Source organism: Melanerpes formicivorus, unplaced genomic scaffold, assembly GCF_026170545.1.
Source record: "Melanerpes formicivorus ecotype bairdi unplaced genomic scaffold, bMelFor1.0.p_v2 SCAF_6, whole genome shotgun sequence".
Classification (NCBI taxonomy): Eukaryota; Metazoa; Chordata; class Aves; order Piciformes; family Picidae; genus Melanerpes; species Melanerpes formicivorus.
The window spans coordinates 8,149,129-8,163,048 of NW_027142358.1; the positions used below are offsets into that span (position 1 = coordinate 8,149,129).

At 45.8% G+C, this 13,920-nt stretch overlaps 1 protein-coding gene across 1 annotated transcript in view; it reads right to left on the minus strand.

The window, feature by feature from the left end:
• FBXW4 (F-box and WD repeat domain containing 4) overlaps positions 1 to 13,920 on the minus strand; it is a 66,986-nt gene that overhangs the window by 5,287 nt on the left and 47,779 nt on the right. The window contains exon 6 of the mRNA XM_068139499.1: positions 11,128 to 11,193. Within this exon, the coding sequence (XP_067995600.1) occupies positions 11,128 to 11,193 (66 nt within the window). The remainder of the gene's footprint in view (positions 1 to 11,127; positions 11,194 to 13,920) is intronic.

Consider the following 13,920-nt stretch of genomic DNA (forward strand, 5'->3'; position numbering starts at 1 on the left):
ATACACAGCTATGCTGAGTCCATGCTGGGAAGGGAGCTCTCTGCCACCACAACTCTCTGAGTCTTGGGATCAACATAAATTGTATGCCCACAAATTGTCCAGTTTTCATTATTCCTAATACTCCCTACCAATAAACCCCAGTCCCCAACACCTTCTGCTTCCTAGGGAGCAAAATCTACAACTAATTCTTAATAATGCATTAAAGGATCAGGATAACCCATCAATGGGCAACAGAAAAGCAGCAGATGGAAATCCATCATTGAGGTATTATTGGTCTAACAACTTACACAGGCAGAAGATACCTACTCAGTAAGGGGTAGGAAGAGGAGTGATAGCTGAGAAACCTTGTTTCTCATCAGCTTGCAGAGATCACCAGCACCAGCCAAATGCAGCAAGGAACAGCCTTCTCCATTCCTTTGCAGGCCCTTTTCACCCTCTGCACTCTAACACCTTCCACAAACCAGGTAGCTGCTCCTCAGCACTTCAGAGGCCAGTGTCTCCTGTCTTTGTTATGTGCCACAAAGATTAGTCAAGCAAGTGACCACAAAGCCTAAGCAAGACCAAGCATGGAAGATCCACACCTTCCCACCATATCCTAGCCCTTGAGCAGTAGCAGGCAGGGGCTGTTTTACTGCCAGGCCTTCTTTAGGCAAGCCAGGTAAAGCAGATGGTGGGAGTTTTGTTCTGCTTTCTATACTCAACAGCCTGAGCCAATAGTGCCAGTATTCTGTCCCAGTGCGGGATGGCACTGACAGAGACCACTCTGAACCAGTGCAGCTGTGTGGAACAAAATCCCAAGGTTCCTGTAAAGTCCAGGTTTCCTGTACAGGCCAGTCTAGAACCAGAGCTCTCAGCTTCAGCACCTTAACAATAAACCACCCAGGCCAGTGCAGCACCCACAGACACACAGGTAGGCCTCCGGTGCTGATCTGGAAACCACAGATATTCCTAGTTTCTCCTACTTTCTCTTAAGCACCTAGACAGACTGAAATCATATTACCAGTAGTCTGGTACCAGCCCACAAGGAATAGAGCCAGAGCAAATCCAGCAGCCCATTTTGTCCCTGGTACAGGAATGTCATATTAACACCAGGCTCTAGACTCATTGCTGATAGGACAAGATGTTTTAATAGGTTCCTGTGCCTGGGAACTTATCAAATGGATGAGTCCATAAATGAAAGGCATTACAGAGAATCCTTTGATTCATCTCCATCAATTCCCATGTTCTTCAGAAAACAACACTTGAGAGAAAAATCTACTTTTAAGCTGTTTGGTTGGGATTTCTGTCTTTCATTGCCATAAGCAGAATATTTCAATGCCATAAGCACTTCTATTGAGATACCTTCAGAAGACAAGAACCCTCTAGACTGAAAGCAAAGTGAACTACCAAGGAATGGGAGAAAGAAGCTGGTTTAAGTTGATTTTTCTTTTCATTGCAGCACTGTGAAGACAAACTAAGATCAATCACGGCAAGGCCATGATGGTTAGTTTCCAGATAATGCATGGGATGCTGCTGTCACCAAGTTAAAACCATATACAGCCTCCCAAGCCACAGTGAACATTTGTGTAACCATAAAGCTCAGGACTTCCATGGACTCTAGCTATCAGCAAAGTATCCAAAGAAGTCTGAATATCCCTCCTGGTACCCTGCTCATTTGCTGCAAGTCTTGGCCAGTTCTTTCTCATACACATGAAATACACTCCAAAAGCTGGGCTGAAACAATAAACACTTCCCCACCCCACCCCACCCCCCCAATTTCTGGTGACCTAGATTCACTAGAAATTATATTATAAAAATATGCAAATTGTAGGAAACTGCTGAGTTCAGAACACCTGCTGAAAACAGATGTGAGAAACTGAGGATGTATTTGCTCTGGAAACCTCATCTGTGAACTGTGATCATCCATCAAAGAGAAGAAGGCACTGCACATAAGCAGGTGAGGACTCAGAAACTGAGCAGAGCTCTAAACCAGTATCTTAGTTCCAATAACTACTTAAAACAAGCCAGGTGGGAAGCATATCCTTAAAAACAAAAAAAGTGGAAAGAGCACTGTTCAGTTCAAACCACTGGGGTATTTGGGCTGAGTATCACACAGAGAAAGGAAACAAAATCCATTTAAAAACAATTATCCAGAGTGCGGCATTTGCACAGCAACTGTCATCCAATTTGGAGAACACACCAAATCCAAAGGGAAGAGCTGAGCTCTCATCTTTTCCAGGTGCTTTGCAACAGCAGCTGAGGCACCCAAGGGACACAGCAGCTTATGCTAAGGAGGGAAGGACTTGGTCAAACAACATCTGTAATGTTCATAGGGAGGAGCATAGGTCCTCAGCAAAGGTATTCCTCTGAGTTATTCTCAGGCTACTCTTGCATTTAATTAAGGCTACTAATTCCTGCAGGGAGACGTGGGACTGGCTTGGGGAACTGAGTGAGTACCTTCATGTGAAATGGCTCAGAGATGCTGTTACGAGTGATTTTCAGGAGAAATGCCTCTTTCAGCTTCCTCAACGCAGCTGAAGGGACTCGAGGCAGTAGGGGGGAATGACACCAACGACGGTTTAAGATTGTGTTGCGGGGGGGAGACACAGGAGAGGGAGTTTTGCCTCCTTTTCTTTTGCTTTCTCTGAATTGGCCCACACACGCTTTAAATGGTCCAATAAAAAGATACAATTTCTTTACCTTTCCAGCTCTGGGACCCTGTGAGTTTTTGTTGTTCGGGTTCCCGTAAGGTTAAGTTCAGAGGATAAACTGACACACTGGGCTATGGGAAAAAGCCAGTTTCTTCAAATAAAGCCACAACGGTGCAAAAGAGACCCTGCTGGGGCTTTTATTTGGGAAAACAAACAGAAATGGCACCAAGCCCTTCTGCTTTACGAAGCAATTTAACTATAAAACCAATGTTCTCTCTCTCGGGGGTGAGGAGGGGAGAGAGAGACAGGACGTGACAATAGTCCAAAACCTTGGGGCGACACAAAAAAAGAAGATAGGACAAAAAAGGTTGTCTGTCCCCTTTTCTTTCTTGTCCGTGGCTCCTTTTCTTAGCACACGTGTGTTCTTGCAAAAACGATTAGATTGCAATTTGTATAACATGGTGACCCCCAAATTCAGACATTTAACCCCTTTTCTCTGCAAAGAATGTCAAGAATGTCTTCTCTGTCTTTCTTTCCAACAGGAGGAGTAGGGGGGAATTCTCTCAAACTGTGATTTCTTGGGGGAAGAGAAAAAGAAAGAGGTGAGGAAAAGAAACAGGGAATTCTCAAAGCCTCTCGCCTTTCGCCCCACTTGTGTGGGAACAGGCGGCTGTATTGCTCCCTTTCTGGACAGAGCTCTGCAGGTCTCCTTTAGTAGGGAGACAAAAAAATGGAGAGTCCAAATCAAAACAAAGCCATCTGTTTAAATGAGCTACTGCTAGCCAGTGGCAGAGGGGGTTCCTCATTCACTCCTTCCTATTCTTCTTTCCTGCCTCTGTTGATTCTCTCTCAACCCAGGGAAAAATAAAGATTGCTTTTGCTTTGGCTCAGAGGGATGAAACTGATTGATGCGCTTGGAGTGTCCAGCCCCCACCCACGCTCTCCGATTGTTCAGGGCCTTGTAAAGTTGTCATAAATATGCCTGAACAGGAGTGCAAAGGCCACAGCATGCCCTGGACATGCACGTATTCAAGAGGCAGGAGCTGGCCTCATGCTCATCTGTAGTGAGACAGGCCCAAGACGGTCATGGGGAGGAAAGGATTTAGGACAAATACTTCTATGCTCTTCCTCTTACAAGAGCTCTACTTTTAGGTTAAGATGCACCAGAGCCCTCTTAGCAAAAGGAAGCTGGAAGATTCCAGATGAGATGAGAAGGTTCAGAAAGACAATGTCAAAAAATCCACCAGGAATCAGTAAGTAAACACACAGCCCCAAAAGGTTTTAAGAACACATAGGCAATACACTCTGCACAGGCAAGACTGAAGCTATCCATTATAGCCAAGAGACAGCGCTCTAAACACAACAAAGTCTGCTAAAAGGAACAGTTACCCAAGAGACAGACACTTAAGAAGCTCCATGCAGCAGCAAGGTTTCTCTAGCACTACCTCAAGTAGTTGACCATTGTCCTGCCTCCAACAACATTCAAGATCTCAGGAACAAGAGAATGAAATCCTGCAGTTCAGAGCTGCAGAACTGGAGGGGGGAATTTCATATGGACAAGTGATTAATTCATGCCTGAAGGCAGGAGACCTCTTTATATGTAGTCTTGCTGCTCATGTCACAACTGGGACTGTCAGCTCCATGAAGAAGTATCTGCTTTCCCTTTGCTTAGATCTAAATCCAAACTCTCCATTTTATCTACCTTACTGCAGAGAGAATGGCTCCCAAGGACAAAATCAGAAATCCAAAGACAGTTGAGCCAAACTAATTTTACATGGGTCAACAAAGGGTCATCTGAAGACAAGAATTCTCCTACAACAGACCCCAACCCTCCATCAACCCTTTTTCCTTTGAATTTCAGGAAGAAGCCACGGTGTTTGTGTTCCTGATTAACCAAAGGACATATAAATGGGAATCCCTCAAATTAAAGATTTAAAAGAGTAACCAAAGCCATCTGTAGACAGGATGGGGAAACAGCACAGCAAAAAACAAGCAGAAGAACCTTGGGAAAAGGGAAATGAGCAGCCATCTGAGAAAGAGCAACTATCTGTGGATCATTCCACTGCTTGAGTGGTGGCAGCAGAAGACACACATTTGCATTCACTTTCCTGATGTAAGCACAACCCAGAAAGCTATTTAGCTCACTGCTAGGCAAGATTTGGATTGTTTATTGCAATTGCAAACTGCATTCAGCCAAGACAGAGATGCTGAGCAAGAAAGCCAAGCCTGAAAGGGGTCTCTTTCCCACAAAGCCTGAAGAGAATTTCTTTAGAAAAAGATGATACTTGGCATGCTGAATCTACAGAAAAGCAGGGCATTCTGCATCTGCAGAATGGTGTTATAATTTTTCCCCTCAAATCCTGTGAAACTTAATCAGTGCCATGATAATCACAGAATCACCAAGGTTGGAAGAGACCTCAAAGATCATCGTATCTGCTATCGCTTGATTCTCCTGTTACCAGAGATATCCACCCACTTCTCTGTAACTGGAGAAATTAAAGACCTAGGTGACTTCTCAGTTTTTGAACTCTGTTATCTTTCCTTTGATCTAGTAACTCCAGTTCTGAATCCATTTGGTCCCCTCACTGAAAAAAAAAAACATCTTTTGTTATTAAATATAGAGGGTCTCAAACTTGTTTAAAACATGGATTTCAAGGCTATGGAGAGAATGGTCTTCTACAGAACCTGGTTCAGAGCACAACACTAAGAAGTCTACTTGTGCATCCTGGGCCAAGTCTCTAGGTTAAAAGCTTTTATTGAAAACATTTAGTAACCTTTATAACTGAGAACTAGCCTTGCAGATTCTAATTTCATTTACCTACTTCCCCACTAAAAATAAATCTGAGTGTGACAGAACACAAGGCCAAGAAGGACTGAAATAAAACAGGAAAGCATTACTAGTGATCAACTAACCAGGGTGTTCAGTGTTCTATAAGGCAACTGTCAAATGACACTTGTTTAAGAACAGCACAAGGAGCCCAAGTTCTCAAGCTCTCCTCCTTTGTCGACAGCTGTTCATGTTCACTCACTCAATGGCTCTGAAGAGCCACCAAAGTGGATGCAGATCTACATACGTCAAAATTTGAACGACAGCAAATAATTCTTGCCCACCTCAGTGCACAGACAGATGCAACCTAGCATCTGGGGTCCCGTGGAAGCATGTATCAGAGAACAAGCAGCAGCAAGTTAGCAAAGCTCAGCCAGCTCCTTATCATGGTAACCCCAGTGTTGGTTCTTGGAGAGAAAAAGCACAATGCAATAGCACTAGAAGTAAACATGGATTACTAACCTCCTCAGCAGCTGCCTGGCTACCCTGCAAGACTCCTCCCCACCCCTCTGCTGAAGGCACCAGCCACACACTTGAATCTCCCTTCTCCTCCATTCACCAGCTACTCTCATGAATCCTCTACCTCCAGTCTCCCCAAAATTTGTAGACATCAAAGGCACCTGCATTAAACACCTGAAGAGCAGGGGAGCCCAATGGTCAAGAAACAACTCTGTATCTTCCCCTTCCATGCACTCTCTACTTTTTTTTTTCTCCATCCCTTTGAAAAAGGTGGCAGAGATAAATGGAGAACAAAGAAACAAGAAAAACTGCAGCTTTGGCCCACACCCTGCCTATTACTTAAGGGGGAAGGAACTCTTCCCAAAGAGGAGGGGAAAAAAAATGTGCTCAGACACAATGGCTCAAAAGGCCAGGCAGCAAACCGGGCCACTTTGTACTGCTAACAAGGGAAACCTAATTACAGGAAGAGGGCAAAGAGGGACAGATAAAAGGGATACAAAATTTCAACATCTGTTGCCATAAAGGGATAAGAAGTGGGGAAACGCAAAGTGTCAGTTTGGTGTCAGTGACAGCGTAAAGCCACTTTCAAAGGGCTCAGGAGAGGGAGAAAAACCCAACAAGAAATTAGAGGGTTCTTAAACAAAAAGAACACTCTGCCAAAAATGCTTTCAAAAGGGGGGAGGAGATGGACAAAGACTGGATGTTTAAAAGGTAGAGGACCTGGGGTGGCTTGCAGGGCACAACTAACTTTGGCTCAGTTTTCACAGCAGCTCTCATGCCCTGCATCTGTCATGTTGTGTCACAGGAAAAAAGAATGTAGGACTTGTGCATTCTAAGTGTTCACAGCATGAGGACTACCATGCCAGACAACACTCTGGTCCATTACAAGCATTGGGCTTGGCAGAATAGTTCCAAGAGTTGATGCAAAGCGAACTCTGGAGTATCCTACCTTATGGAGAAATATCCTTCCAGCATGTGTCACCTAAAGACATATAGACCACCACAACAGGCTGGGGAGCACCAGTTCTCTGATGGCAAATGACAAATGCTGGCCTTGGAGCTCTTCCCAGTGGTCTGTCACCCTCATTTCCCAAGGAGTTTAAACTCCAAAGGTGGTAATATAAGGGAAGAGAAAGAAAGAAAGAGGAATAGGATCTGAAGGAAGTTTATTTTTCTCTTGCTTGCCATTAACTGGCTGTTCAGCTGAGCCACACACTAGCACTGCTGGTGAGATAGGAAGGTCTCAGCAGGGAAAAGCAAAAGGGAGAAGAAATCCCTGCCCCTGGCAAGAGGGGCAGATGCCATTATATCCTTTATAAAAAGGGGCAAGGGAACTTGCAAGAAGTCAGCAAGGCCTGATACTCGACCCAAGGACACAGGTTGCTATCCAGTGGCCCACACTGCTAATCATTCTCCTCTTCTGTGCAGACCTCTAATCACCTCAGTTATTCTCAGCTGCCCTCAACACATACACCTTGACCCTGAGTGGCAACATCCCCAGCAACTTCCCCACAGAATCATAGAATCAACAAGGTTGGAAAAGACCTCAGAGATCATCAAGTCCAACCTATCATCCAACACCTCATAGCTAACTAAACCATGGCTTCAAGTGCCACATCCAATCCTCTCTGGAACACCTCCAGGGATGGTGACTCCACCACCTCCCTGGGCAGCACATTCCACTGGCCAATAACTCTTTATGTGAAGAACTTCTTCCTAACATTCAGCCTAAACTTTCCCTGGTGCAGCTTGAGACTGTGTTCTCTTGTTCTGGTGCTGGTTGCCTGGGAGAAGAGACCACCCCCCTCCTGGCTACAAACTCCTTTCAGGTAGTTGTAGAGAGCAATAAGATCTACCCTGAGCCTCCTCTTCTCCAGGCTAAACAATCCCAGCTCCCACATCTAAAAGCAATCAGGTGGCACAACATAGCACCTGTGAGATGAGATATGTCCTCCAGAGGTGCAGCTAGCCAGCTTCAAAAGTGTAAGGGAAAAGAAGAAAACCCCTTCTCATTAAAGGAGAAAGGGCCAGGTGTAGCAGCAGCTGGAATTTCAGCCATCAGAGACAGTGTCTTTGGCATTAGGCGGTCATTCCCCTGCTTTAGACTCCCCTTGACAATTGCTTGTTGCTGCCTGTTGTGGCTTTGATCCGACACCATCATTTCAGCAGACTCAGAAATGAAAGACAGTGCTGGGGGTGGGATGCAGCAAGAGGCGTTTCCTTTCCCCATGAAAAAAAATCTCCTTGCCATCCAACCCATCCAAACCCTTTTCAAAGGCCAGAACATATTTCCAGATGAAGACATTATGCTCTTCCTCTTGGAGGGATGAGAATGGCAGCCCCAGGGTCAGGGAACTGCGAAGGTCATAAATACAAACACATACCATGACCAACAGCTACGAGCATCAGCCCAGGACTTATCTGGCCTGGAACTAAGAAGATCAGTACACAAAAGGTTATTTAAGCTTTAAATCCTTTTGTAGCGTGTTCCAGCTCTCAGCTGTTGGGGAAAGAGACCACCTACTCCAAGGGAAAGAGACCACCTACTCCAAGGGAAAGAGAATGCCGCAGAAACTGCTGCAGTGTTACACCCCCACAGAGCAAAATCTCAGTTAACTGAACTAACTGGTCTTGGACAGCACTAAACATCTAAGTGGTGATAAGAATCCTGGGGTTTTAAAGAACACAGCTGAAGCATCACTCCACCTCTTTTTTGACAAAAAAAAATTGCCTGGACTCTGCTCTTGCAGAAAACATCCTTGGGTTCAGTCTCTGCAGGTCAAGCCCTGGCCCTTGTGGCCACAAAGAAGAGCTAAGCTGAAAACTGGGTGGGGGGGCACAGGGCTGGCTCTATCTTCCAGGTGTTATCAGGAAACGTTGGGTATGGGAGGGGCTTTTCAGTCCTGAGTAGCTTTAAGATGAGTTTCTGTGCCATGCTCCCAATTCTGGAGTGTGACCAGGGTGACAACAGTGTGACAACATGCACAAGCCTCAGAAGAACTAATAGCTTTTCCCTATGAGATTGGTTCTGGCACCCAACACTCTGCTGGGCTGAAAAAAGCAACAAACAAACCTAAACCCAGAAATGCAGTTTATGGAGAAGTCATGATCTGGAAGGACAGCTCTGTACTCCCTCACTATGAATGATCACATCAAGCTTCATTTGCTGGTTTCTTGGCTGCGCTCCCTACTCAGTCTCCTGTCCTACACGTGCTGACAAGACTCCCAGTTCACACACAGGTCCCCAGAGAGGAAAAGACCCACTGGCATGGTGCATTCCAGCTGTGACAGGTGAAGAGGGAAGAATAAGTTTGACACTCCAGCTACTGCATCAGAGGCCCAATGGCCTAGGTTGCCTTGGCTTTTTTATTTGCCTGTCACTCAGGCTTTGACATTATTGAAAGATCAAACTCCGTTGTGCCTGTTCATTACCTTAATCCTATTTTCTACACAGCTTTATTATCTCTTCAAGCTTCCTTGGGAAAGGCTGTCAGAGAGGCTGGGACAGGGGGGAGAGGGTTGTCTATCTCCTCACCCCTATTAGATACCTCTATTCAAGAACAGCCAGAAGACTTGATGGGCAGGGTTATCACAGCACAGCCTGCATCCTTCTGGGGTACTCCAAAGGCACTACTGGACTGGATCACTGAGAAACACTCACCACAACTAAACGCACTGGGCACCATCTTTCCTGGTCTAGTTTGTCTCTTGAGGGATGCAACATTTGAAAAATCTTTATTTTTGTTACCTCAGAGAAAATCAAATGGGTTTACATTTGTATTTCATGCAGTTGACTCAATCTCTAAACTACCTGAACTATAGAAGGCAGCTAGCCTCAGATCCACCCTACCTCCACACCAACCCTCCTCTACCTCCTATACCCAAATACAGCTCTGCTGACACACCTCAGGCCCTTTCTGCCATTGCCCCCCTTCTCTCCCCTCCCAGAGCCCACCAGCTCACCCCAATCCTGACAGCACTCCCTTGATAATCTGCGCTATGCCACTCCTACCTAGGGCATACTAGTCCTCGAAAGCTGAGCTTCTGTTCAATAATCCTGCCAAATATTTGCTATCTGTCCATCACTGCAGAAAGACCCCCAGGCTGAGAGTTTCAAATTTGTCAGCAGTTGAGTCTCACATCAGGATCTGAGCCCAACATTTCCCCAGTTGCTAAGGTCAGCACCTTCACCGAACAGGAACTACTCAACAGCCCCAAATCAGAGGCCACAGCAATTAACCTCCTCAGTGATTATTGAGACAGAGAAAAGACAACATGCCTAAGTCACTTCCATAGATAACATGTTGCCACTCCTCATCTCCCCAAGCTACCAGAAACACCAGCCAGGACAAAATAGGTGTAGAGCCTATGTTTGCCTCTGGCTTCTGAACACCACAGACAAGCAGGTGAATGGGAGGATGAAGATCACATTCCTCACCTCTCTTTCTCAGGCTGAAGTATCAACTGAGACAGACAAAAAGGAAGGTGTAATGGGCATATTCTGACTCTACATTGGTAATGGGAAAAAAACAGGATGGCTATGCCCTCAACTAGAAAAGATGGGAAGAAAAGTCAAGTTGATCCCTACCAAACCAGAATCCCCCCCAGTACACCTTTCCACGTGTCTGCTCCATTCTCTCCTCTGTCCCATATCTCATGTTTAAACACCCCTTGCCTACATGGACTAAAGGAATCATAGAATTGTTAGGGTTGGAAGGGACCTAAAGGATCATCTAGTTCCAACACCCCTGCCATGGGCAGGGACACCTTATACTACATCAGGTTGCTCAGAGCCACATCCAGCCTGACCTTAAAAGCCTCCAGGGATGAGGCTTCTACCACCTCCCTGGGCAACCTGCTCCAGTGTCTCAGCATCCTCATGGTGAAGGACAACTCTGAATCTACCCATTTCTATTTTCTTTCCATTCCCCCTAGTCTTATTATTACCTGATACCCTAAAAAGTTCCTCACCAGCTTTCTTGTAGGCCCCCTTAAGATACTGGAAGACCACAATAAGATCTCCTCAGAGCCTTCTCCCAACTCCCTCAGTCTGTTCTCATAGGAGAGGGGCTCCAGCCCTCTGATCATCCTTGTGGCCCTTCTCTGGACACGCTCCAGCACGATGATTTTACAACATCTCCAATATTGCATTCCTCATTGTTATTCACCTTTCTTTTCAAGTCCTTCCTTGTAACCTGGAAGTTCACTCACCTCTCCAGGTCCCAGATTCTCAGAGGTGAGGGGTGTCCACAGCAGGCTGTCCCAGTCACAAATGAGCTGTTAAAAAAAAAAAAAAAAAAAGGGGGAGGCAAACATCAAAACCAGTTACTAATTCTCCTGTTCCAAAGAAATAGTGCATGAACAAGATAGAGAAAACAGGCTACAAGACAGACTTTGAATTCTAGTTCAAGACTGTTTCAGCATTTTCCACTGCAGTTCACCAGGGGAATGCAGCAGCAAAGGGGGAAGAGCTCTCCAGTAGTTGAGCTTCCCAGATGCAGCAGGTCACAACTGCAGAGAACTGACAGGATATAAGGATGTATCTGCACACATAAAGAGCAAACCTAAGCCAGCATCAGCTGTAAATTACAAGGACATTTTCAAAACAGTTAGCACAACACTCGACACTGCAAGTTGCAGAAAGACCCTATGGAAAGTTCCCTCTAACTTCCCACTTCATGTCTCACTGCTTCTGTTTGCTGCCAGCTTCTATGCAAAACCATGGAATTGGCTGCAGCACCACAGGCCTAACGAATCACAGAACAGAGGTCTCCAGTCCAGCCTGCTCAAAGCAGGGCCAGTTTCAAGCCGGATCAGGTTGCCCTTCCCAGTGCTCAAGCAGTCTCCAAAAGAGGCAGCACAGCAATCCTGCAGCAATATCTGGCTCAGTTCACACTCCACAGCAGGGCCCACTCCAAGGTCCTCTTTGGCAATGCTATGTCTCTGCTGCATGTGCTAGCTCCAGAGGTGGTCTGACAGCCACTGGCCTCAAACTAGTTGATGAGACAGGTAAAAAAATCCTTGAAGAACCAAGGAGCAGGAACACAGGTGCTGTGGGTGTCCACACCATACTGCTTGTTTTGTGCCAACTTCCTACCCTCAGTCCAAATATGAAAAAGCAGCTCATACAAAGATTTCTAAGTAAGCTATAAATGACCCCTCACAAAACCACACTTATTGCAGCTACCGAGAATAAAAAGCCAAAACTGTGTTTAAGTCATTGCAACAAGGATAGCACAAGTGCAGGAAATGGAGCCTTCTTTAAATAAAAGCCAGCTCTGTGCTTTGCCTAAACAGCTTTTGCAGCATGACATGGGGCTGGCAGCTGAGAGAGGAAAGCAGAATAAGGAAACAATACCATGTCTGTAAAAATAGCAGTTTTCAAACATTCCTTTGATCCTCTACAACATTCTTCCCTTGGAAATCAGAAGGTGTCTCCATGCCTCTGCTGCATCAGGAAGGGATTCTTGCAGTGTCCTTGACTCCTGAGAAAAGCACTGCTGGTGATGTTACAAGGCACCAAGCAGCTACGTGGTCCACACACTCAACTCAATCAAAGCCAAAGAGCCATGTAGAAGCAGGGCCAGAAGTCAGGACTCCTCCTAGTTGTGGTTTAGCTGAGCAATTGAGGAACAGCCACAGCTACAAAGCCTCTTTTTCGTGAGTGCTTTATCCCTCCTACCCAAACACACATACCTGGAGGTGTTCACAAAGTCTGTGACCCTTAGGTGCCCTTCAGGGTTAGACAAGGCCTGCAGCACCAGAGCTATTTGAAAGTCTCTCTAACCAGGCTGTCTTACATGCAAAATGCCGAACTCCTTGGCAGTGCACATGCTGTTGGTTCTATGTACCTGTCCCAAAGGGCTCCCTACACAGGTGCTGCAGGGTGCACACATTCTTCTTCATGAAAGTCCCTGACCAAAGTCTAAGCAAAAGCCAATTCCAGCAGCTGTGCAGCAGCCAAGAGGACTGATTAAGAAATTACCCACTATTGCATACACAGAAGCGGGGCTTTTGCTTAATACCTGACTCTCTCTAACATAGTGCAGGAGAAGGGGCAATATCTCCCTTTTGCCAGTATCTCCCACCTCAGAGGAAAACATGCAAAAGACACCCACTCTGACAGCTCACTGGTCCATCCCCATGTCTGGAAAGCAGCACTTTGGTGAGGGAGTCCCTCAGCTACTAAGCTAGGTGTTGGGTTCTGTCCCTCCCTCCTCAAACATAATCCATTAATAACTACCAAAGCCAATTACCGTGGTTAGAAACATAATAGCAGTCAGGGAGTCAGTCAAGCAGGCAATTGGGTGCTTAAGATTTTTCTTTTGGGGGACAAACTGACTGTCCCAGCAGAGAACACACTCACATGGGAGACAGCTCCCTTTGTGCAGAAGGTATGCACAAGGCTTTGATGGTTGCCACAGGTCTAAATTAGCATGGAGGCACACCATCAGGGAGAAAAAGGTGGGAGGAACAGCAAGGCCTAATCCCCACTCATGCTGTCAGTTCTGGACTTCAGTTTTCCCCCTTTAGCCCTTACCCCTCAAAAAAAACCCCAAAACAACAACAACAAAAAAACCCAACCAAAACTCACAAGCCACACCAAAAAAAAACCAAACCTGAAAACACCCATGCATTAGATGAAGAGATTTCTCTCCAGCATTGCACATAGGCCCCAGGGCCACGAAAAAGTCTCTTCTGGGTAATGCTGATTCCATTCAGTCAACAGGAATTTTGTCTCATACCTCAGCAGGATCAGGTTTGCAGGCCTTATCTTTTAGTAGCTTGGAGCCTATTAGCAAGCAAAGATAAGACTTCTTCCAGAAGAGTGGTTCACCTTCACTGCCACACTTAGAAAGCAGCATTCACAAGACAGACATGGACAGGAAACTGTGCCAGTGAGAAACTGTTAAAGGCTGGGAGAACTGACCTGGGAGTCTGGATTCCCAGAGGATAATACAGGGCCCCTCTTCAGCTTTAGTCTGGTCTGCAGACAAGCACTTT